The sequence below is a fragment of the Parasteatoda tepidariorum genome, chromosome 8 (genome assembly GCF_982258835.1).
Source record: "Parasteatoda tepidariorum strain Cologne lab strain chromosome 8, Ptep-v5.0, whole genome shotgun sequence".
Classification (NCBI taxonomy): domain Eukaryota; kingdom Metazoa; phylum Arthropoda; class Arachnida; order Araneae; family Theridiidae; genus Parasteatoda; species Parasteatoda tepidariorum.
The window spans coordinates 5542384-5568939 of record NC_141762.1 but is presented as its reverse complement, the minus strand read 5'-3'; the positions used below and the strand labels follow the sequence as shown (position 1 = coordinate 5568939).

The window sequence follows — 26556 nt, the reverse complement described above, 5'->3', positions numbered from 1 at the left end:
AATCGAAATGTCACCCACTTTCCATATAGAGCACTCAAAGTTTATCTGAAGCTCTGTGCTAGATGACAATATAAGTTTTAATAGTTTCCTGATCGTTACTATCAGGATTTATGTCGACATTTTAGAGCCGAATTGTCAATCAAAATTTCGATCACTTTCCGAGAAGCTAGAGAGCTTAAATGTTCAACTCGAAATCTGTGTTTGTTGCTACACAATTGATACTTTTTAAAAGTGTGAAATCTCTCTAAACTGTGAATTGTATTTTTATTATTTTAACTTAAAATCTTTTTTTATTTATTTATCTCCCTTTCCTGTGGAAATTTTATGGTTTTTGTGATCTCTCATTCATTTACATCGATTAAAATTTCTTAAAATCACCTTATTCTTCTAATTCTATATATTCTTCTATAGGAATCTTTATACCGTCGTAATGTTTTACAGCCTTCAAAACATTGTGAGTGCAAAATCCATGATAAACAAATTATCGCAGCAGAAAACAGCAAAAATAAGGGGGTCTTTTCACCCAGATAAAATATTCAAAATATCATTGTGATACGTTAATGTTGTTGGTTCATATAATCACACTTTCAGAATATCTACAATACATAGTATTGCGCAGATTTGGACAAAAATGTAATCGATTACATTTTTCGATTACACTAATCAATTAATTATAGTCATGATTACAAGGTAACATAATTATGATTAAAGCTGTAATCGTGATTACAGCAATCAATTACCGTAATCAATTACTTAATCGCGATTACTTTATTTAAAGCTCAAAATCGTGATTGCAATAGTTGATTACAGTAATCAACTATTTGTTATAGTGATTACAACTTTCTATAATTTTGATTGCATCTGTAATCATGATTACCAGTAATTGATTGCTGTAATAGAAAAATGCAATCGATTACATTTTTGTCTTACTCTGATGTAATCAAAATTGTGATTACTTGTAATCGCAATTACCTGTAATCGTGATTGAAAGTAATTAATTGCGTAACAGTAAATATCTGTAATAAATTACGGTCGTAATTGAAAATTGTAATCGACGCCCAACTTTGGCATTGTGCCAATATTGAGACCCATAATAAAATCCCTCATGATAATTTGTACCAGTGAGAATTTATCTACATAATATTTTGCACATATGATAATTTGTCTGGACAATCTCCAGTTTTTTTTTTAAAGAAATATTTCAGTTTGTGCAGGTTGTCAAACATACGTGGGTTTGATTTTGATAAAGTGCATTAGTCAATTTTTATAATATAATAGCCACAAAAGCTAAAACTTGAAAAATATAGAGGGTACTAAGCTATTTCTTGTTTTATTTGCCATTTTAATGTTAAAAACTTACATCAGGTAATTTTTAAATTAAAAACAGACATTCTATTGATATCATTTATCTTAAAATCCATTTTATGGATTGTTTTCAGCTCAGAACTTAAAACGAGAAAGCATCTCTATCGATTCTTGTAAATTATTATTTTAATTTTTAATAAGACGTTTGTACAGGAAAAATCAACGTTCCGCGTCGATACCTAAGTTCTTCTACATTACAAAACCTTTTTTAAAAGAACTGAGATATTTAATAAAAAAAATTATATGTATAAATAAAAGTGATGAAGCATACCCCTACATTGAAATTGACTTAATGAATATACAGTACTAGTGGGCTGTGCCCCCTGCTCGCTAACGCTCGCCAACCCCCAAAAATTGCTACGCAATCTTATATGGTTTGCTTCGCAAACCAAGCTCGCTTCGCTCGCTACTGACTTAGGTACATTGCAAATGCACAAAATTCTAAGAATTCAAAACAATCATTCAAATCCATATAACAACTTTATTTTTTAAAAAAAATTACATCTTTTTAGTAAATACTAAGTCATTAAAATGAATTTGAATTCATATAAATGACATGTAATTCGTTAAACCTATTAGAAATGTGCTATAGTATAAAATCTTAAGATAAAATTTCTAAAACTGATATCTCTTTAAAAAGATTAAAAATTTTGGCTATAACTAAGTCTATTAAAAATTGAAATAAGTGAATTGCAATGGAAAAACCTGCATAAACAAAACATTGAATTTTGGAAAAAATCTCATTTGGTGAGAATTCTCTCTCTTGTCATCGCAGTTCCAAAAAACAAATCTCACACTCACTCAAAAAAACAATTTACATTCTAATTAGTCACCATAGCAACCACAAAACTCTTCTCGTTACCATCTATAAACTGATATATAATAAATAAATTATTTATCAAAAAATACGATGCGCATAAGCACATAATATTTTACACTCTGGTTATTTCAGTTTCCGTTTTTATAAGCGCTATATGTTGAGCCTCCTAATCTAGATTTGGCATGTCACATTTTTATCGGCAATCATTGGTTGATTTTCTAGCGTTGCCATTCGGGGAGTTGTAATAAGGCTTTTTTTTATCGCCGTGTAAGAGAAATATATATATAGATACTCTCGATATCTCAAAGTTGAAGAGACGCTACAAACATTTCGAGATAGCGAGTTTTCGAGATCACAAGTTCGAAACTAAATATGTTCTAAATAGTAGAAAAATATATTCAAAAATATTACTCTAAAAAGTAGAGTCGTGAAACTTAAGAATAACTACTATTAAATTTATACGTAATAATAGTTGACTATAAGTCTAAATATAACAATGATAATGTTATTTTCAAAAGTAATATAAAAAATAATTATGCATTTAATAGAAAAGAATTAGTGTACAATAGTTTTACATTGTGATTTTTCTGAAGAAACTAAATTTCTATTTCGAAAAAGAAATCGTCATAACAAGGTTTTGAGAAGAAACTCGGAGACATTGGAATTCAAATTAACATTCAATTTTAGTAACCATATAGTCTCAGTTATAAAGAGTTCCACTTTTTAAAAAATAATTCCAAAATGATATCAAAACCTGTATGGATACATATATTTTAAATATAATAGAATAATAAAGAAATTTTGGAATTAGGAATCTCGTGCAGAAAACTAACAGTACTTTTTTGAAAAATTGAATTCAACTTATATTATGCAGTAACAGATAAATATGGAATGAGCATAGAAGTGGAAAGACATTTCAAAAAAGCATTTAATAGTGAATCAAGTTAATAATGTTTTACGAAACGTAGAAATATGCACCGCAAATGCTAACTACACTGGTAAAAACACTATGCCTTGGCCCATATACTCGTGCGACCATAACAAGGCCACTGTAATTATTCTTGTATGTGAATGTCTTTCATGTAGATTTTTATCAGTATTTTTACTTATAAACTTATCTATTAGAATATATTATCAGAAGTGATCAGGGGTTTGAGATGACCACAGATAAGCATTGCGAAGTCACTGATAAAGTCATTTCCTTTAACAGTAATCCTTCATGTATTTTATCTGGAACTCCACAACACTCGTTCTATTAGATTGGTTTTTCTAATGGAAACTCGAACAGTGCTAACGTTACCGAGAATGACCGAAATCACGAGAATGTCGACTTTCACCGGTGAATGTCAACAATCACATGGTCCCTTTGGTGAATGTCCGAAATATTTGTTATATCCGATTTGATATTAATTTGTTCGTTGTTATTACTATATTTATTCGATATTTTAATGAAACATCAGTGTTCGGAGTACCGGTAGTTAAATGCATACTGGGACTCGGGTTTGACTCGGTACCGGTTTCCCGGATCCGGTCACTCCGCGTATCCAGAGCTACGTAGCATTAACTTACGCTCGATATAACCATATTCAGATTTTCAGTAAACTTAAGCCCGACTTCGCGTGCAGGTCGTCGGGCTACCGAAGTGGAGGTGCCATCCCCTCTGCAGACGATCAAAATTGTGATGGCATGTCTTCGGATCATCCTCAGGGATGTTTCCCAGACCGTCGCCAATAGCCCATTGTGCAGCTCTAGTGCGACGTAAATGAACAACAACAGTAAACTTAAATATAGCAGTTTTAGAAATCTATGCATTCCACGAGTTTCTTACTAATAAAGTTGAAACCACAGATTTAGGCAGTGATGATTTTACACTTGAGTAGAATTTTAATTCTCTTGGTTGACTGAACATCTTAACGCCGTTTTTCGAAGCTCTGTAGCAAAAGGAAAAAGAAATAGCTTAAGTGCCTTACACTTGAAGCAATGCAATGATTTTAAACTATACACACAATCTTGTCGTGAAGAATTATCTGGGCCTTTGAACAGGCTAATACTAACTTAGATATTTTAAAAGTTTTTAAACTTTTTTTAAAAATCGCTAATTAAGCAAAATTTTTCGACCTAGAAAAAAAATTATAAAAATTATTGCCGTATTCTCAGTTTTTGCAAATTTTCATGAGCCCGGGTAATGCAGTATTGGAGTAAGTTTTTAAATATTAAAAAGTTAGACCGTAAACGCTTTTAATTTTCTGGAAACTGAAGCGCAAAACGCCAATAAGAATATTGACGTTTTGTGCCATTTTCAAAATACGCTTAAACAGCGCTGGCTTTAGATAGGCTAAACTTGACCTAACAGTCATGAATAACAGTTGCAAACTCGCAGCATCTAAAAAAAAAAAAAAAGCAAATTTTCATGTTAAGACGTAGCCTTCGAAAAAGTATGTTCGCTAAAGAAATGTATTTTTTATATTTCTTTGCATTACTAAGGAATCCGCTTAGTCGAAGCAGGACATGCAAATTCAGAAATATAATGCTAAAAACAATTTTTATTAAACTGATATGATAGTTAAATAAATACAAAATTAAAAAAATGGAGAGAACTACTTTTAAATGTTCATGTCTTGCGCAATTTTTAGCAAAATTGTTCAAATTTTAAAAAGAAAATCTATAATTAATTAAAAATTTCTCCAGAACTTATGTTTAATTTTATTAAATATCTTTAAACTTAGAAAAAGGGAAAAAAACGTAAGATAAAAATTTTTTTTATAAATATTACCTCATTTCCATAAATATGATGTGGTATAGGCAGTGTCTGATTTATCTTAAGGCTTAAGAGGCCCAGGCCAAGGGCCTCCTCATTTCTGGGGGACTACTCAGTCTTACAAATAATTTCATTTTGTGTTTTTGCTTAAGAATTGTCTATTATAATTTTGAGTCAATGAATATTGAAATAGATATAAGCTAATATTTGCTAGTGAATCGTAATTTACGTATAATTTAAAAACAGTTCATCACTAAACAACAAGTAAATTTTGTTTAAAATAACGACAAGGGAGCTCTTGACAGTTCTGTGTCTAAAGCCCCGTATTTCTAGATCAGCTAAGCTTACTAAATATTATGCAATTTATTGCTAATAACAACTAAAGAAATCGATGCCAGTTACAAGCTTTTTGTCACAGGGTGTTTAAAAGATGCTTGCTTTCATTCATAATTTATTGTCGATCTCTCAAACCTCTGAAAGCTTTAAACTTTATTGATAAGTATGAGAAATCGCGTGACCTAAACAGCTCTGTTTAGTATATATATGTCTGCTAGTATATATAGTCTGTTTAGTATATATAGTCTGTTTAGTATATGTCAAAAACTGAAAATGTTTTCCATTATTGTAGGATAGAGTTTTTATAAGACATGTAACTGTCCGAAAGGTTATTACCTCTCGGATACATTTTCCTTACAACTAAAAAATAACAAGTAAAAATAAATTCTGGATTAATAGAAAGCTCTATCATGATAATATGAGTTCATTAAAAATATGAATACAAAGCTAATATTCATGTCCACAACCGCTTTTCAACGATGTTTGTTTTGTTCTTCTTCTCTTTTCATTTATCTTTATTATTTTCCGTGTTTTCTCTTTTTTCTTTTTAACCTTTTTGTCTTTATATCTACGTATCGACATCCTACTTACCGTACAACTGTTCATTCATCAAGTAATGTTTAATTTCTGGGGGGGGGGGGTTGCCCTCCAAACCCTTTCTTAAATTTGGCATGACTGAAAATAAACAATGATACTCAAAACACACGTTTTTTTATTTTATTCAATTCCTTTGTAACACTAAAAGTTCTCCATTATTATTATTATTTTTTTTGTTGCACTTTTGTTTTTAAGGAAAAAGAGTGTGAGTAAACATTTCACTTTCGATTTTCTTTCGATACGAACCTGATTGACAAACGATTCGTTATTACCCCCCCCCCCTTTATAAATACCAATCCGACTCTCTTCATCATAAATGTGGTATTTGAACTATTATAACTATGCTTCATTTTTATTTTAATAAAAACGTTTTAATTACTGCACATGTTGCTAAACAGCTCGTTTGTTTACTTTTGCTGTCAATTCTATGAACTATTTGAACATTCCATAAAAACTGATATTTTTTTAAAAATATTTATACTACAATATTTAGGTTCACTTTTGAAGTGGGACATGGCTGTTTTAGATGGACCCTTAGAAAGCGTTTGAGCGATCTCAAACGACTTCACACACAGCTCACAGTATTCAGGACTCTCCAAACCATAAAGATGCCCGACATCAAGTAAGGAAGCGTATCAAGATAATGGCTGTATTGCAATTTGTAATGACTAGTCAACTCCGTGATCAGCATTCTCAACCCCTTCGGAGTTAGGGCTCGAAATTATATCAAATATATATCTATATCTATATCAATATATGTATATATATATATATATATATATATATATATATATATATATATATATATATATATATATATATATATATATATATATATATATATTGTATATATATATATATATATATTGATATAGATATATATGGATGATATACACATTATATGGCAATGTTACTTTTAAAAAGTAACGAGTAAAAGTACAAGTATTTTTAAAAAAAGTATCGAGTAAAAAGTAAAAAGTTATTATTTTAAAAAGTAACGAGTAAAAAGTACAAGTTCAAAACAAAAAAAGTAACGATTTGAAAGTACATTTCTAGGAAATCGAAAATTCAAACTTAACTAAAATTTTATTGAATAATATTCTTATATTCTTCAATGTTTTTGCAAAATTGTTGTTATTTATTTAGTTATTTTTAATTTTGAAAGTTATGGACATTAATTTATTTTTAAATTCGGAAGAATATTATAATATAATTTTATAATATAATTGTGTAATATAATTTTAAAATCAAATATAATTTTAATTTCAAACTTTTTATGGATTTGCACGAAAAAGAAATTTTATGTATTATCCTTAATTTTTAGTCTATTACTTTTATTTATTTAAATTAACATTGATTTAAGATTGTTTTACTCTTTAAAAACACGTTTTAAAAGCACAAATATAAACAAAGCAAACACGGGGTTTCAGATAGCTTTGTGATCTTTGAGCTAGTAAAAAATAATTGAATGTGCAGTATAAGTTGAAACAGAAGGTATTTAAACACGAAGTTACCGGTGAATGCATATATATTGCAAATTAATTTTATAAATTTAAAAAACATAAGCATTTTTTTACTTTATTTTATTTTATTTATTTTTTTATTTTTAAGAAAACTTACTGAGTTTTAGAAAAAAGTAACGATTTCATTCGATATTTCCGTTACAAATACTTGTACTTAACGAAAGTACAAGTACTGCCATATATGGATATATATATATATATATATATATATATATATATATATATATATATATATATATATATATATATAACCTCACAAAATGGCAATCATGAATTCGAACTTAGAATATTTTAATTACTTGATTTAAATTGCTTTAAAATTAAGATAAAATGAATGAAATAAATTACCTGCAAATTATTTATCGCTCATTTAACTTTATATTTTAAAATTCTATTTCGCTGTTTTGTTTTTATTCTGTTCCTTGAGAGATTTGAACAGCATTAGGGAAGATACATTTCCTCTGCGGATGGAAGAGTAAGAGATGATTTGATAGCAGTTTTCACCAAGGAAATGTTAGAGCTTGCTTGGAAGAATAGTAATTTTTTTTTTAAAAATTGTTACACAAAAAAATTATTATAACTTTTTTTAATTTTAAATTTAATAACACGAATATTGAATGAAAAATTGTAATCTTAGAGAGGGCTGTCTTTTTTCATCTATAAAATGTGAGTGAGGTGTCAAAGCCCCTTCTCTGCCCCCCCCTCCCTTCCACGGATTCTTAGACTAGCAATTGATATAGAGATATGGTAAGCTATTTTGGTTACAAAATAGTACAGTTCATCATAATTGTAAACATTACATACTCTTTGTATTATAATTTTTCATTTACCTTATTAACTTTTTAAAAATAAAACCTAATCGAGATATGTTAACGGACCACTGACAATGTGTACGGACTAGTAAGATCTTAAACGCTGTTTTTCGAATCTCCGTCGCCAAAGAAAATGATACTTTAAGTGCCTTACACTTGAAGCAATGCGATGATTTTAAACTAGATACATAATCTTGCCGTGAAGAATTATCTGGGATTCAGAAAAGGCAAATAACTTAACTATCTTATAAGTTATTATATTCTTTTTTTAAAAATTGCTAATTTAGTGACATTTTTCGACCTAGTAGAAAATTATCAAAATCACTGCCTTATTCTCAGAATTTGCAAATTCTTATGATCCTAAGTAATGCAGTATTGGAGCAGGTTTTTAAATATTAAAAGATTAGGACTACAAATGCTTTTCATTTTCACAAAACTGTGGCTTTTCTCCATTTTGCGTCATTTTTAAAAAAGTTTAGACAGCGTTGGCTTTAGTTAGACTAAATTTGACCAAACAGTCATGAGTAACAGTTGCAAACTCACAGCAGTTATAAAAATAGCATATCATTCGCAAAAAAGCATCATTACATTTCATGTTTCGACGCAGCCTTCGAAAAACAGCTCTTGGCCTTCCCAAAAAATCGCAAATATTATTGAGTACTTTTTGAGACGTTGGTCAATTTTTGTTATGGCTGAGTTATTCTCTTTTTTCTTTTTTAATATGATCTTCGAATTCTTCCAGCGGTTTAATAGCGTATCTAATATAAATAATTCAAAGATCAAATACGTTCTCAATTTTCAATCTTCTTTCGTAGTGCTGCCATCTAGTGGTCATTTGTCTTTGTAACCGGACTCAATTAAGTCAATTTCGAGTCATTAACAAGTCAATTTCGTTGATAACACAATACAAATCATCTCTGTTTCTTGTTTCTCCTCAAATGTCATTTAGAGAATTTTGGATTTTTTTTTTTAAATCACAGAATGTATACGTAACACGAGCAAAGGCGGGGGTGGGTCCATTCTAGTGATCAATGTTTGACCCTTTTGTTGTGCTTTGATATGAATATTAATTTAAGAACACCTTTTCGTTATAGGATCGAAAAGAATGTAAGAACACAACGATCAAGTATAGTGTTAAAGTCTAGAAAAATACCAGCCCTGCCTCCTTTTCCTCTAGAATCAGCTGAAATTGCAGAACAAGCTACTATTCGAAAGAAAGTAAGAGCGTCATTTATCAACTAGTTAATACTAGTGGGCTAAGTTCTCTGTTAGCTGACGTTTATCAACCCCGATTGGTATTTCTTGTAACAAACACTTGAAATTATTAAAGTAAACATATATGCTCTGAAAAGAGCACTCGTTCCTCCACTTCCCTTGTCCAAATATTTCCCTTATGATACCATTAAGATCTATTAATGGACATAAATCTTTTTATGAAGTAACATGTATAATTAAAAGTATATTGTCGTAAAAAATTTCGTGAGTTAACACAACTGCATTTTAATATTTTTGCTTACCAAATGGATGGATATATTTTAAATACAATGTTTTCATTCATCACTTTGCGCATGAAGCTGAAAGTGAAGTCCAAAATCATGAAACGAATCTCTTTAACCGAAATTCGTAACAGTACATTGATGTCATTTGCACCAAAGAATAATAATTGCAAAACTGTTAATAAGATCAGACACCGATTCAAATAACTTTATCTTAAAATATAACGTAGAATTTCGTTATTCTAATAATAATAATAATTATGACAGTCAGTGTCGGATTAAGCGTACGCGGGGCCCCTAGGCCATTCAAATTTTTGGGGCCCTTAGATTAAATTTTTTTTATTTACTCAAATATAAAAGTATTTATAGATCTTTTCATTTAAGAAATCATATTTAAAATTAAAATAAATAATAATAAATTAAATTTTACTTTATTTTGTTAAATTAGAACTAAAAAATAATCATAGCATTTTGAAAAAATTTGAAATTTATTAACACTTTGGAAAATCAACGCTACCGTAAACCGGGGCGAGTCTACTCATCCAGGGGCGAGTCTACCCATTTTAGTTTTATTTAATTTTCACTATTTTAAATTGCAAATAAAATTTTTTTTACCGACGGAGGACTTAGTTCAGACTCTAAGGAAGATGGCGCTGTAGTAGTTTGATCCGTTTTTATTTATTTGGTGTCTTTTTAACCGACCTGCTCAAACCTCTTTTGAGAAATTTGTATTGAAAATCAGCAAACTTTTAGTTGATGCTCCGTAAGTATATTATTATTATTACTATTTTCACTTTGGTTAAGTGATAAACTTATCTAAGACTAAGATTACATTAATTTTATATGAAAAAAACCAAAAAGAATGTAAGTTTTGCTGTTGTAAACAAAAAGCCAGAATTCGCGGGGCGAGTCTACCCATTCGTATTTAGTTTTAATAAAGCATAATAATATAATTTAGAACTTTGTTTATATTAAAATTAAGTCATTTTAAATGAATTTGAGTATATTATTTTAATTCTGCATTGATAAATTTATCATTAATAAGAAAATTTATAGGTTAAATATAAATGTAAATATAAAATATGTTTATTTTACCTATTTTTTAAATTTTTATATTACAAAATTAACTTTTTTTTATTTATTATTATATTTTAACGAGAAAACATTGTAAGAAAAATCACACCTCCCAAAAGAATGGGAAAAGGATTTTTCATGATTCCCAATGTTTGAATTTCGATTTTGTTAATAATCTTTAATTATTATTATTTATTAATTATTTAATTGTAAATTTATATTAATTTTAATTTATTTTTATCACCAATAATCAGAAAAAAATGCTATTTTATAATGTTAATGATTATAAAAACAAAACTGTGATCAAAATGTGATAATCGATCAAATACTCAATTTGTGTTATTTTATGAATAAAAAAATGGAATATATAATAAAGTTATGAATTTTACTTCATAAATATCCTATATAGTAACTAAAAAAACAATTTAATAGTAAAATTTGATTATTTACAATGTTAACATTCATTTTAGTAGAATGGGTAGACTCGCCCCATACGAGAGATTTGTCAGCAGTTCTATAAAAATATACAGTAACAGCGTAACTGTTAATATTTTCTAAAATCGATTTCACAGCTTTAAAGAGGGATAAATAGCGATTCCAAAACACCTATTAAAAGCCTTTTTTCTTTAATATTTACAAAAGTTTGACCACTTGAAAGTTGACAAACTGAAAAAATGGGTAGACTCGCCCCGGTTTACGGTACCTGAAATTTGGTATTCAAAATTTTTTTTTTTTATGCTCTTGCGATCAATAAACTCAACTATGTTATCAAAATTAATTTCACGGAGAACATCTTAATTTTTTTAAATTTATTTTCAAAAAATCCATTTTAAGGGGGCCCCAGGCCATGGCCTAGTCAGGCCTAATGGGTAATCCAACACTCATAACAATCCTCCTAAACTCTTAATTTAGAAAACAAACAAAATCAAAAACGTAATACTAACAGTTCAGGTAAATAAATATCTTTAAATTAGGGATGCAAAAATATTTGTAGGAAAACAGTAACTTTGTGACTTATATCAATTTTATGCTGATGACAACCAAACCAATTTTAAATTAATGTGGGAAAACTGGATTCTATCATGTGATTTTCCAGCCAATAAAAATGCACGGACGACAATGGAAAACTGCGACGCCATCATTAGATTTTCATATATAGTAAGAAACAGTCATTATAAATAAAGTTACCCTTTGAGGATTCTGTAAAAATAACCGAACGCGGAAATATTATAAATAAAAGTCGTCACGGGATTTTTGTTTTCAAAAGGAAGAAGAAGAAAAAATGCATGCGGTGTAGAATAAATACGCATACGTTTTCAACTGGAGGTCTTTTGCAGATGATTAATACTCATGAATGAAAGTAAAGAGAGTTAATACGCGATCCCAGTAGATCACCGAAGTCAAGCATCAATGGCTGCGGTCAGTGTGCGGGTGGGTGACCACTTTGATCAGTCTGCGTAGGGACCGAGGGTGTGCGGTATGGGTCCTCGTTAAATTGTTTTTCCATAAAGTGCTCGACTTCGCGCGCAGGTCGTCGGGCTACCGAAGCGGGGGTGCCATCCTCTCTGCAGAGGATTAAAATTGTGATGGCATGTCTACGGATCAACCTCAGTGATGTTTCTCAGACAGTCGTCAATAGCCCATTGTTAGAGCTCTAGTGAGGCATAAATGAACTGCAACGATAACTAAGTAGTCTGCAATGCAGAACATTGTTCAAACTAGAATTCTTCACCATTAAAAATATTTTTTAAAAAAATTATACAACTTCATAGCTTAATGTTTGTCTCAAAACTTGTTTTGAAAATAAGTAAGAATATTAAAAAAGTACTAAACATTTTCCCACATAGTATGAACACAAATGTTATTTTCATAAAGATGAACTTTTAACTTCCGTTCTTTTCTGCAGGGATTGGCTAATGAAAAGAAGAGTAGATTACACAAATATTGGAAAGGAACCCATTGTTAACCCGGTAGCAGAAACCCTTTAGCTAGCGCTGAAGATTATTTCTTTTACCGCAGATTTAAGAAAAGAAATAATAATAATAATGATAATAATAATATAATACGCTGCTTGTAAAACTATGTCCGTTTCTGTTTCTTTCTAAGTAACTGAAATTGACGAATAAAATAGAGATCGAGAGAAAAAGTTAAGATTTTTCATCCACAAGGAATCATCTTTTGAAAACTGTTGTCGTAGGTCATAAAGGAAGAGGGGATGTGATTGTTCTTGTTTACCAGTGGCGCCATTTATGGACAAGAATTCGACTTCTGCCACATCCATGCATCACACCCGTTTAACGAGGTGAATCCATTCATTCATCCACGGAACGTCATTTTGACCTGAACGATTCATCTCCAATTCAGTACACCCAGAGGTATGGATTTGTTATGGGTACATGGAGGACTTTGTGACTCGACAGATTTAACGAGCACCAATCAGCATTTACTACTCTTCAGCCGGCTGGATTCGAATTCCCGATCCGCATTTCTTGTATTTAATTTTTATGAGCTATTTGAAAATTCAAATTTTGTAATTAATTCTGATATACGCCTAATATTTACAATATTAGTCTTCACTTGATTGATTTTGGGTCACAGACACATTTTAAATTAATGCTGCAGTTTGGTTCACTGTGACCGGGATTGCCATTTCTGATTATAAAATATATTTATAGTACGATATTAAAGGCTTCCTGATCTGCGAACCATGAACTCACCACTTCGTTACACCCTATTGAATCAGTTGCTTTTAGCAGCATTATGGAGCGATCTCGCCGCTGTATGCCTTCCCATTGATCAATCTCATACTGTAAATTTAAAAAAAGTGGCAAATTGAAATAATCACAAAAAAGGACTTTTGAGAGTGCAAGTATGGAAGTGAAACTTGAGTTGATCCTTTTGCTTTTGGGTCATCAGTTATCCTTTACATACTTTGTGGATTATGCCTAGTCAACATTCCCACGGTATGAGAAAGATACGAGCTCGCAAATTCGAAGACACAAATGAAAATCTGAATGGTGATAAATATTTTTATCCTCGAAAAACTCACGAGAAAGTAAATTTTCAGTTTTCAACATTTTCGAGGCCTCTTTCTTCTCCTTTTTCACACTTAACCGTCACATGCCACGCCATAATGCATACACTTATAACATCTCCAGTGCAGCCGGGATAGTCTGACTGGCAGGACGTTGGGCTCCTGTTCGTGAGAACGTGAGTTAAACGTCCTCTGGTTCAGTCAAAATTACGATCTGTGGATGAATAAATGGAGTATGATTGGGTCTTCCAGGTAAAACGGGCTGTGATATTAGTGTGGCTGTGCGTTAGTGTGTGGCACCACTGAAAAAACAAGAAACGCACCCTTCTCCTTAAAAATTCGATTAATCTCATGATCACATTTTTATTAAATAGATATTTTATCTCTAATCGTCCAATTAAATGATTCACTGTTTATTATTTTAGCCACTGGATGGCGCTGTTTAATTATGTAATGTTTAACTTTTAATAAGATTCACCTCACTACTCATCTTTTCTCCATCTTGTTAAAAGCATATTTACTAATTATGTTCATTTAATAATAAACTCGTATTTTTAAATGCAATCTGAACTTTCTTACTGAATTAATTATGCCTATATTTATTGAGTCAAGTCACACTAGGTATTCCTGCACTATTGAAGAATATAAGTCAACATGCACGAGACAAAGATAAGCAATATTTATCTCTGCTACCTTTTATTCACATAAGTATGTGATTATATCAACACACATCGCTGAAAATAGTCATAGTTTTTAAACTGAATTCTGATAATAGTTATGGTGACTCCCAGACGATAATGTCGTCTAACAATAGTTGTCTCTTTTATAATAAAATAATTTTTTGTTTTTATCTAGGAAGAAATAGAAGATTATTTAAAAAATCTTTTAAAAGAATCGGCATTTAGAAATTATCGCGAAACAGTGAGTATATTTGTTTTAAAATTTTCAGTTGTTAATGTTATTTAACACGTTGAGTTTTTAAGGAATTTCACGTCAGACCAGGATCCCTGATTAGAAGTGCTCATATTGTCATATAGCAATACGAAGAACGCAACTATCACATTGAAATAAATGAAAATTTGATCAGTAATAAATAAAAACTAAGTGAATTTCAAATAAATTCTCAGTAATTACCTAAAATTTTTAAGTTGTTTAGTTTTATATCATACTTTGCACAGTCAGTCACCGGTAACTAAAGTGGTCTAAACGGGAAATTCAGTTTCAGTTACTGTTGACTGACGAAGCTCTCAACTAGTTAAAAAAATTTCAAACCGCATTTAATTTTTCATTAGTTAAACTTTTACTGTTTTAATTATCCTTAAAGTATCATAAATTCAGTAAAGTTTCGTTGATTTTTCATCATTTAGCTTAATTTAGTAAAAGGCGAACTCAAAAAACGTTTAATATTTCTTTTGAATACACATATATTTTTCAAGTGGCATTTCATATTAAAGTTCAACATAAATTCAGTTAAGTTTTAGTGTTTTTTTACAAAAAAATTATTGAATTGAGTTCAATTTGTTTAAAAATTGACTAGATATTTAATAGTCTTTTAATGAAATGTGCTTCTATTTACTAATGCTTAAGTTGTATTGAAATAAGGTGCAATTCACTACTGCATAAGCTGCATTGAAATGTGCTTAAATTTACTAATGTTTAAGTTGCATTTAACTGAAGGAAAGGTCACTCCGTAATAAGTTTTATTTATTGCATGTGATGCATAAAGCATAAAACTTAAAATTTACTTAATATTTTAAAGGGTTTTTAAGCGAACTTTTCTCATACCTGATTGATAGATTCTGATTGACTGTTTTTTTGCAATTGAGTGTACATTTTACTTATCAATTTTTCAGAGGTACCTCCAAATTCGTAAAAGCAACTTTGTCGCATGTGGTGTGTGAACAACGGACAATCATCTTCTTTCGTAAGATGGACTATGGATGTTGTTTTCTAAACTAGGGTACACTGCAAGCACTCTTTACAGTCTATATTTTGGGGTTACTGTTTCCGTTCTATTTTGAAAAAATTTGGCTCACAACGTGAACCAAATGGTTTTGAGACTATCCTCAGTAGTATTTCTTGAACACGTGTATTTGTTATCTGATATATTATTTGTGTTAAAAAAATAAATAGTTATAAGAATCGGCATTTTAAGACCTGTCATTTTAAAACGGAAGAATCGTCGTTCGAAAAAAAAAGAAGGAAAAAGAAAAAAGAATCGTTCTAAAGCATTGTTCGAAATTTAAATCTTAATGATAATTTGTAAAATGGACTTAATCTCGCTTCTTGAACAATATGCTAATGCTAACATATGGCGATGCATGGCTTGCAACAAGAATAAACAGTAATAAACAAGGACAAATAGGGTCTGTCAAAAAAGCGAGATCTTCCTAAATCTAGCAACCATGTCATCTTTTTTAACAATACATATAAAAATAACTAAAACAAATTTTCACTTCAAACTCACCCGAATTACTTAATATCATTAATATCTTATGAAAGACAGCAGATTTGCTCACCGAAATTATATTATTTATTTATTGCATTAAGAACAAAATTATCTGTTTGAAATTATCACCGCGCAGAATAAGCTGTAGTAAGCAGCTGTATACTTTCTAACCGGAAGTAGAACAGGTCCAGAGCTCGAGATTCTTGTTTGAATTTATATTGAAAACACCACCCATTAGTATTACTTTTTTTATTTTATGAAAATGGAAAATGTATTGTATTTCATTTGGTATAAAATAGGTCGAATAACTTATGCAATCACTTCTGATATGAAGGATTTTCTTCTGTTTTGTTTCAGTTAGAGTTTTTGGAAATAGGTCCCTTGAGTTTCATTGATGAATTAGGACCGAAAGGTAAAGAAGGCTATGTCTGGAGAAGATATGGTTTCCGGAACCGCTGTCTGGCAACTGTCACCAAACCTTGTGTTGAAATATGCCCCTGTTGGAGTAAAAGGTTCGTTCTAATTGTTAATTCTAAGTTTGCTAATTGTTTAGAATTACAGTAAAATTAATCATAATCAAAAATATTCAGGGCCTAAGCATTCGCCGTCTCGCCAAATACAATAAAATCGGAAATTCAGCGAAAAAAATTGTGTTTTGGCGAATGCTTTTTTCTACCGAAAAGAAAAATACAGATACTCCTCGATACTATAAAAAAAAAGTCCAAGGGAATTTTTCTGAACGAATGCTGTACTTTTTATTCGAAGGCAGTAATTTCCGTTAGATGCGTCGCATAACCAATTAGAATTATATTAGATTACCACTTTCTCTGACGGATCAGGCGATATCATAGTCATGATTTATTTTCCTTTGGTTTGGTGTCAATAAAGCAGATTAAATGGCAGCAAGATGCATTCAACTATTTTCTGCAAAAATATGTTTCTTCGTGACAATAACATAATGTTGCTTCAGGTTTATCCTTGTATTACTGCTCCAATTTAAGAAGTTATCAAAAATTATTACCAACCTACTCCCATTTTCTTAAAGACAATAAAACAACATCTACACTTTTCATTCTCTCCCATTCATTGCTCATTTTCTCTTCTCCATCTGCAAAATGTTTCTTGATCTGAATGTGCATTTTATAAAATAATTTAATTTTTAGTAAATTTTCATTTTGAATTGAAGTTTTATATGGTAAAAAATCATTCTTAAAAATTGTTATGATTTGCCTTCAGCTAAGAATTTTGAAATTTGGCTAGTACTTTTGATATTTGGTTAATTTTCAGGCTAATAATATGAAGTTCTTAGCTCGGACACTGAATATTTAACTTCACAAGTTTTATTACAAGTCTCAAATTTGCGCAATTTCCCCACTTTTTTCTCTCCCCGTTACCATGATCTCGGCAAATCTAGCTCAACACCACTCATGTATATTCCAACTTCTTACTGAAACGTACTGCGATAGAAAATAAGTGAGATTCGACGTAATCATTGTAACGGAGAGGGGAAAAGTGTGGAGAGTAGAAAAATTGCGTCATCTTGACATGCATAGTCTATTCACGAAGGATATAGTTATTATTCTTGAGTGTTAATAATGTAGAAAAAGAGCGTGAGGGTGACCCAACTTTCTGGGTTTTAAAAAGTAATAGCAAATTATTTTAAGGAAAATAATTTATGATTCCAAAAAAATTTATTCTTAAATGCTAAGAATATATATGTGTTCTTCATAAGATATTTTGCAGGCTGGGATTGTCTGGTTGGTTGGGCTTTGGGCCCATATCCAAGAGGACATAGATTTGATCCCCGCCTGTCGAAGACTCCCCATGGTGACTGGTGCATTTTATATCTGTCTGGTCACAAAGTCCACCTTGTTCTCATAACAAATTATACCTTTGGGGGTACTGAATAAGAGATGGATCGTTCTCTGGTTCAGGCCAAAATTACGATCTGTGGATGAATGAATGGGTGTAGGAATGGGTCCGCCCTCTAAAGCGGGCTGTAAGGTATGTGTGACTAAATTCGTATACTTGGCTATAGATGGCGCCATTGAAAAACAAGAAATGCACCATCTGCCTTAAAATTCGCGTGGTTTCACCAAGCAGGCTTACTGATATTGACAAGCGGTATTAGAAACAGCAACAGCAGGATATCTTGCTTCCGAAATGTGTAACTCTTGAGAAATTTACATAAAAAAATATTAACATTTATAAAAATTTTATAATAAAAATAATGGCCTCTGACTTAAAAACTAAGTGTCTTTAGTCGAACAATGGACGACAAATTTGACTTAAGTTTTGAGTGCATTTCATGAGTCCATAAAATACTTATTTTCTTAGATTATGGTTATTCATGAGTCCATAAAATAATTATTTTAGGATATAAATTAGAACATTTATTTATCATAACTAAATTGACATGTTGAATTAAAAACACAGAGAATTTTATTGCTTGAAAAAGTAGTGCATTTTTTAAACGTTTTAGCAATGCTGAGGTTATAAGTTATCAAAGATAATTTTGTAGGATATAAATAATTGCGTAATTGATTAAACTTCATTTGCATATTTTTTTTGCACTTCTTTTAACAAGTGCTCTTTTGCATATTCCTTTGTGCCCTTTTCAGTCAACAAAATACTTATTTTAACATATATTTTATGTAAGCCATTCAACTTTTGTGTGCATTTCTTTCAAAGCCGAACTTCTTTTTGACTCAACCTATTTTATTTAACGAAAAGAAATATAAAACATTAGACTAAGAAGTCGCTTTGATTTATTTTTGACTATTCTGAAGATTGATATTTTTTACATTCGCTGTTAATCTAAAAAATATGAATTAAAGGATTTACAAAAAATTTTTTCTTGCATAATATAATCACATAATCACGTTTTTTTTTAAAATTTTTTAATATTTTTTTTTTATTCCAAGAAAATTCCGCCAGTGTTGGGGCTTTTCCGTGAGCTTTCACTGATTGTGAGCTCCTGCAGTGCTGAGAATCTCATCGGCTCCTTCTTTTAAACCTGAAACAGAAAATAGTTTATTGTCATAAATCGATTAAAAAATAATAAAACAGAGCATCGAAAATAGTCTCACAGTACAAATCACAGAAGGGTTGACTGAATGTAAACAATAAAAAGCTTCTTAGAACCTGAAGAAATTCAGAAAACTTCCCGTGTCTACCTCCGCTTATCTTATGCTTACGAGGTGATGTGTGAACAGGCTTAATATTCTTGGAAGTTTTATTAATGTGATTTATTTTTTAAATGTACGCGTAATTTTTTCACTCATGAGAGTTTTCTGTTATTTATAAATTTTAACAGGTCGTGAGCCAACAGCAAATTTAAAAAAATTAATATCAGAATATAAATAAGGTGTAAGGTTTATCATATTTTGAATGTTATCTCTTATTTGGCTGTATTTGTGTAAAATAGCGCCATTTGTTATTTTTTGGGTAGCCTCATAACAAGCTTGCGGAGTCTTCCGAATTCATTTGTTGTTTGTTTCGTTGAAAGTTAAATTGAAAGAATGCCTTATATTAAGAACACTAAAAGCATAATACTATTGGATAGCTCACTTTTTCAAGCTTTGGCAAAAAAATCAATCTTAAGCAGTAGCCCGGAAGTTTTACGACAAATTTTAACCTGTAGCGCCATCTGTGCTTAGCTTTACATGGTCAACCAACCATAGGAATCTTGACATCACGTGTCACAATTCATTCAGAAATTGATATGTTAAAAGTAAATAATTTGATTAAAAAATTATATTAGATTTATTTTATTTATAGAAAAATGCGTTTTATTAATATTTGCATAATAGAAATTTTTTTAAAAAAATCTTTATCTTATGGTAAAAAGTTTTTGCAAATTTGTAACTTACCCATTTTAAATTTGTTTATACTAAAAATAAAACTCTATCAGGAAGAATATGGGTCTGCTAACAAACCCTTCGTGATTTATTTCATCGTAAAAACAGATTGTTCACTATTTATTTACAGTAAAAATGGATCTTTTACGAAATATTGCATTACAAAATTGGAAAACAGAGCTAAAATGCTAAAACTACAATTTCTTGAAAAGAATTGATGTAATTTATTTTAGAAAAACAGAGCCCTATTTTCGAGCATTTCCGAAAACAGGACCCTCACAGAAATAACCCATTTCGTTGGCAATTTTAGAGTCAGAAGATTTTTCACGACAATACAATTACAGGACCTTTTCCAAAAAAGTTTAGACAGATCACTTTTTAAATTCTTTACGGAACCACTGAAACAAGACCTTATTTTTATAAAATTTGTAGTTTATTTTAACAAAACATCTGAAAATATTCCTGCCTATTGAAGATTAAAAAAAAACTAAGTAGAAGAGCATGTTTGTTAGTGAATTTAAAAACTATAAACTGTAGAATGCATGTGAATAAGCGTTGCAAGGCGACCTCTGAATGAGTTTATATTCTATAACAGAGTATTGAAATTGAATACCTTCAAACATCATGCTCTAAACGTTCTAGAATCTTCAGAACATAATGTAGCTAACAAATAAAATGCTACAGCAATAAATTACATTATTGTAACATTTGACATCTAACAATTTATGATTATTTTAAGATAGGCACTTTACAAGTTTCCAGAATAACAATAATAAACTTCAATTATCTTAATGCCAAAATGGAAATGGTAGTTTTTTCACCAAAAATGTCTTTCAATTTTAAAGTGTAACTACTTGCATCAAGCATCTAGAATTCTTGAGCGCCCAATGTTTTACAGAATGAAATGTTTACAATGAAAATCATCACGATTTTCTTAATTAACATTCGCCCCCACAAAACATATAATAGATTTACAAATTTTCACAAAATTTTTAGATTGTCTATCCTTTAACTTTATTCTGATTAATGCTTGCCTGTTTAATATTTAGAGTTATATATATACTCACCTCCCAATACTCCCAAACCTGGCTCTAGAGGGAGGAAAAAAACATCAATTATTATTTATTTATTTTAAAAAAAACTAGATCAATGAATTTAATGTAATTTTTAAAAGCTGGACTAAAGTATGCTAATTAATGCAAAATATTTACTGCTTACCGGCCAATGCTAGGAAAAAAAAAAACAAGAAGGGAAAAAATGTTATAATAATAAATTTAGTGTACATTTTAAAGACATGTAAAATTTCTAAGTAAATTAAAATATTTCTAAATAAATTAAGAATAAAGTGGAAGAATGATTTATGTAAACTTTTCACAAAAACGACGATTGGATCAAAATCGGTTGCATTTTGAGAGATTCTAAGTTTGGTCAAATAAATAACGTGCAAAATCGGTTCCCCCGAGAGTTTCTGATGATGGGGTAAAACGCTTCCTGTCCACTCATAGACAAGGAAAACAAAGAAAAAGTGAAGAAGACAACAGAACTTTCACTCAGAAAATATTGGTCGAAGAGGAATTTGAAGGAAAAAGAATGGTTCTTGACCGATTCAACTCTCAAATTTTATTTCTTCTCAATATCAAAAATTATAAGTTTTGTTTTGAAATTTTTGGAGGTTGCAAATAAATGCTTACCATGTTCATGCATATTTTTGTTTTTAAGATTTCAGTCGAATGCTGACTCCTGATCAATCTCAAAACCTTAAATTAGTTTTTTTTTTCTCCCAGAATCAGATTTCTTTCATTCATTTTTATCACTTGATCTTTAAATAAGAACATAAAAAGAACCACTGGTAGACGGGATTAAGCGGACTTCTCGATGGTCTGATGTAGAGTAAGATATAGATTATGATAGATTTTCTATAGATGTAGAGTAAAGATGATAGATTTTTGATGTAGAATTGAAAATTTTCAGACCAATAATTAGCTTTAAAATATCATTTACTAACTTATTACAAAAAATTAAAATTTGAGTAAAATAGTAAAAAAATATTTTCCTACAAAGATTAATTTTGTAAGCTCTTTCGTTCAACTCATATTTGTGATGATTATTATTATGATTGTGATTATTAAACTATATTTATGTGATTATTAAACGCATTTATATGATTATTAAACTTATATTTATGATGTAATAGCTTAAAAGCATCGAAACATATAACTTTGAAGGGAAATAAATGCCTTGAAATTATTTTTCTCTCAAATACTGCTTATGTTGGACAAAATCTCATCCAGTTTGAAGCATTAAGTCCAACGTAACACTTTGATAATATTGCTGTAAATTTGCGTAACAAATCACACGTTTTACCTTTTAATTGAGGACAAACTCTAATGCTATCTGGATTTTAGTTTGAATTTTTGATATCCGTCGTTGAGAGTGCATGAAGGGTAAGAAAGTAGGTGTCGGCTACATTAGATTATACTCTGTTGAGTTAAGAAAAAACCATTATCCTTTAGCCAGTTTGCATCTAACAATAAGTGTAAACTAAAAGGATGCCAAGCTCCAAGTGCGTATAATTATTAACATCGCCAACTCTTGAAACGGCGTAGCATGGCCTTCTTTTTGCTTGCTTCCTTAAATCGTGTGAAATAAGTAAAACAAAACTTATTGAATAATCAATTAAGAAGCAATAAGAATTAATTGAAATGATGTCTAAATATCGTAACAAATATAAGCCTTTCTGTTAGCATTTAAAGATACTGATGATAAATATTGTTTCTTGCAGATGATTTTCTTCTACAGCAATACAAAAGTAAAAATTCTTTAACTCGCATTTGGTTAGTTAAGAGCATGTCAGTATAAGACTCGCGATTTTTATTGGACCACTCAAATCCAATGCTCTTGCTACGTCATATAGTTGTTTCTTTTTCAAGAACGAATGTTCGCGTTTTTTATCGAAATATGTCGCCAAGTCTAGGATTCCAGTAAGATTACGTAACTATAACCTTTTTTTTTTAATAGTTCTATGATATATATCGCAAAAAAAAAACGCGAATTAAATTTCTGTCCGACGAGTTTAACTTTTAAAAGCTTTTATTTTGTTTTGAAAATATGAATTTATTATTTGATAGCTTAATAAAATGGAACTACTAATGATTTGATAATTACTTAAATCCTATACCGCAATGGTCTTTTCTTAACTTGCAAGGAGTATAGTAGAAATAGCGTTCGACAACTTTTAGAACTACTGCCGATTTTTTTTTAAAACTTAAAACAGTAACGTGGGGCGGCTAGTAAATTTAGGAATGTATTTTAAAAACTATACATTTACTATTGTTTATTGCTGAAATCCAAATTGGGTATTACAATAAAGCTCTCTAAGCGTGAATATGTTAAATACGTGAAATATGTTTAAAAAACATGAAACATTTTCAAAACTCTAAAAACAAGGGTAAAATATTACATTTCTATCTTGAAAATGCTAACGATGAAATTCCCTATTTCTAATTGGGTTAAAATTTTACATGAATCAAAGATAGTGCCAAGAGGTGTGGATGTGATTTCTGTTCTTTAGATACAACTGTATATACAAAAGTAAGTGCAAAAATTGCTTGATTCATATATCAGAATCAAAATGGTCTATAAAATACCGTTTTTGTAAAAAAAAAGAAGAAAAAAAAGACATCATGCTAAAAGTGAATTCTCGGATATCACGCTTCTAACCATCTAAAGCCTCAAAATTTCAGGAAGGTAGAAATGGCTTTTGTCACCGAGATCACTGAAATTGTCGCCAAATTGGCCATAATCCTATTTTTCCCCTCTTTTTTTTTGCAAGCTGTTATTGTTTTCTGCTAAAGTACTTAAAGTCGCCAAGTTAAATTCTGGATTATTAAAAAAATAGTGCTTGGTAAGAAAAAAAACAACAAATCCGTTTTTAATTGAGCCAAAAATATACAAGAAACTCATATTTCCATTTAAAAGACATCTTTTTTATGCTGAACAGTGATAAATTTATACTTGTTTTAGAGAAAGACCGAAATACAATTTAGTATAAAAATACTCATTATTTTCATGGTAGAGAGAGACCTAATTTCAATCATTTAGTACAGAAATGGTGGGAAAAATCGACGTTATAACTATTATTTGTGAAATATATTTTAAGACTTACCTAGAGTAGCAAAAAGGGCCAAAATGACGAGGACAAGCAAGTAAAGTAAAGAAGACATCTTGAAATTGCTGTTATTGGATGAACCTATAGCTTTCACTTTTGAAGATTCAGTATTTATATTGAAATTTATGAGGGGAAAAAAAGCGTTTAAAAAAATAGATTATTTACACAAGCTGCGCATATGGATACGATGTTTACCAAATTTACTGCATGCATTTTTGGTAATTGTGTTCCATAAAAAATTTATTATAATGCATCAGTTTCGCCGAAATTCAATTTCATTTCTGTTTTTTTATAGCTAAAGATAGACATTACATTAATAAACAAAGCATATTAGTTGCTTTTTATTATTCTTTCCATTAATTTCCATCAGACTGAAGTTGTTTGTTGGAAATTTTAATTTCTCCGACCGGTGGATAAATAGACAAGTTTATGTATGGGAAGAATTCAGTAAACAAGCATTTTAATTTTTATGTCTATTACTATTAGTTAGTAAATAGATTTGTTTGATACATATCTATTGAATGGAATTGTTTTTCTTTTTTCTTCTTCATTTTACAACGTTGTGGGCAAATATCAGGCAAAAAGTTTTAAATTGAAAAGAAAACAATCGAAAACGTTTTTTTCCCCTCGCAGTCAGGCATTTAACTTACGTTCAACTTCACTGCTGTAAATGCCACCTCTGTTCGCCGTAATACAGATATTTTATTATATATGTTACCGAGAAAGCTCAAAAGCGTTAATATGCACATTATCCAGCGCATATTCGCTAAAGTGTGAAATCAAGTGTTTCTCGCAATTTACATACTGTTTGTCTAAGATAGGTACTCTGACCGCCACTAAGTCTGCGGCAGTCTGGTGCTATGGAAACAAGAAGAGGGTATTTTAGGGAGGGTGGCTTCCATGAAGAGGTCTCCATTTCTTGTGCCGAAACCAGTCCTAAAGAGGGACCCCGCATCCCTAATTGAAATAATCATACCTCGTTACCATAGTCACCGCCACAGCTCCGGACGAATGTCTGGCAGAGTACCTATCGTAGACAAACAGAAGGTAATGTGCGCATTAAAGTTTACCGTATCGTTAAAAATCAAAAGCTTGTTTCATTTTATCAACTAATGTGTGGATTCAAGTTGAAATCAAGTTGTCGTTGAAATTAAGTGTTTTTCGCAATTTACACAGGTAATGTGCGCATTAAAGCTTTCAGTATTGTTAAAAATTAAAAGCTTGTTTCATTTTATCAACTAATGGGTTGATTGTTTTAATGTATTTACTAACACGATTCTTTAGATATTGAAAAATAATAAATAAATGCCATGTTTATTTCATTAATTGTAATAATATTTCAAACCGCTTGATTACTTGCATGATTGTCTTTAAAGTGATTCTAACAATTAATGTGTCAATTGTAGTCACTTGATTTTTTAGATAAAAGGATATCAATAACATTAAGGAGATTTCGCGCTTTTGCGTTAGTTTCCGTACGCTCCAGTATGTAAGATTGAAGCAATTGCGTATGCTCGCGCTTATTTTAGATGCTACGTATCATTATACTATGTTGGCGTGATTTGCGCTGCAAATACGAAGCCACAAGCACGCTGTTTACAGCTGTTGAATGTTGTTTTCTGTTTAAGCCTGTCTTCGAACTAAAAACACGGACATGGAAGGCGAATTTGAAGAAATGTATTGATGAAATTTAGATACGAATTGAATGATCTTATAACCATTGATTCATTCATTAAAAAATAATTTTGTTGATTTTTGTTCAACAATATAGTTGTCCAATTACCCAAGTTCCATAAGAAACTAGATATGTTTTTGCTATTTTAAAATTATGAATTATATTTATATGTTAACTATAGGGGAGAGTGGTGTCAATTGTAACATTTTTTACTTAACTATTTTTATCTAACAAAAAATCCAATATATTATTACTATTAATTGACAGACGAGTAAAGTAGACTATCCTCTACTAGAAAAAAAATTAAATACCTGATTTTAAATATTATTATATTAGTTATTAACAATTTTTGACAATCGTGCACTTGCTACAATTGTCCCCACTTACGGGGTCAATTGTAACAGTTCATAAATTCAACTAAAACATAGTTAATTATACATATTATCATAGTTGTGATTTATTTTTTTATTGATCAAAATAGTAGTGATATTTTAGGAGAAAAATAATAATGAGCATTGACCTAAAGGGTTAAACTTTTAACTTTAAGGGGTTAAAATTTTTAATTTATGCTGTGAAAGGTGACAAATAA

The 26556-nt window shown here is 30.2% G+C and overlaps 1 protein-coding gene and 1 long non-coding RNA gene across 3 annotated transcripts in view; one reads left to right on the top strand and one right to left on the bottom strand.

The window, feature by feature from the left end:
- The first annotated feature begins 6356 nt into the window (after nt 1–6356).
- Nucleotides 6357–26556, top strand: part of LOC107442036 (phospholipase D1) — a 106640-nt gene continuing 86440 nt past the window's right edge. Inside the window, exons 1-4 of the mRNA XM_087149751.1 lie at nt 6357–6498; nt 9306–9429; nt 14671–14736; nt 16622–16776. Of these exons, the coding sequence (XP_087005877.1) occupies nt 6485–6498; nt 9306–9429; nt 14671–14736; nt 16622–16776 (359 nt within the window). The 5' untranslated portion in view covers nt 6357–6484. The remainder of the gene's footprint in view (nt 6499–9305; nt 9430–14670; nt 14737–16621; nt 16777–26556) is intronic.
- Nucleotides 19010–24622, bottom strand: LOC107436571 (uncharacterized). 2 transcript variants are annotated; one of them, XR_001583120.4, is made up of 4 exons: nt 24290–24622; nt 21343–21351; nt 21192–21215; nt 19010–19280 (listed from the first exon to the last, which is right to left on the bottom strand). It is a non-coding gene; the product is annotated as an uncharacterized LOC107436571 (long non-coding RNA). The 2 variants fall into 2 exon arrangements; XR_015428608.1 differs by lacking the exon at nt 21343–21351 and having other exon boundaries at nt 24290–24615.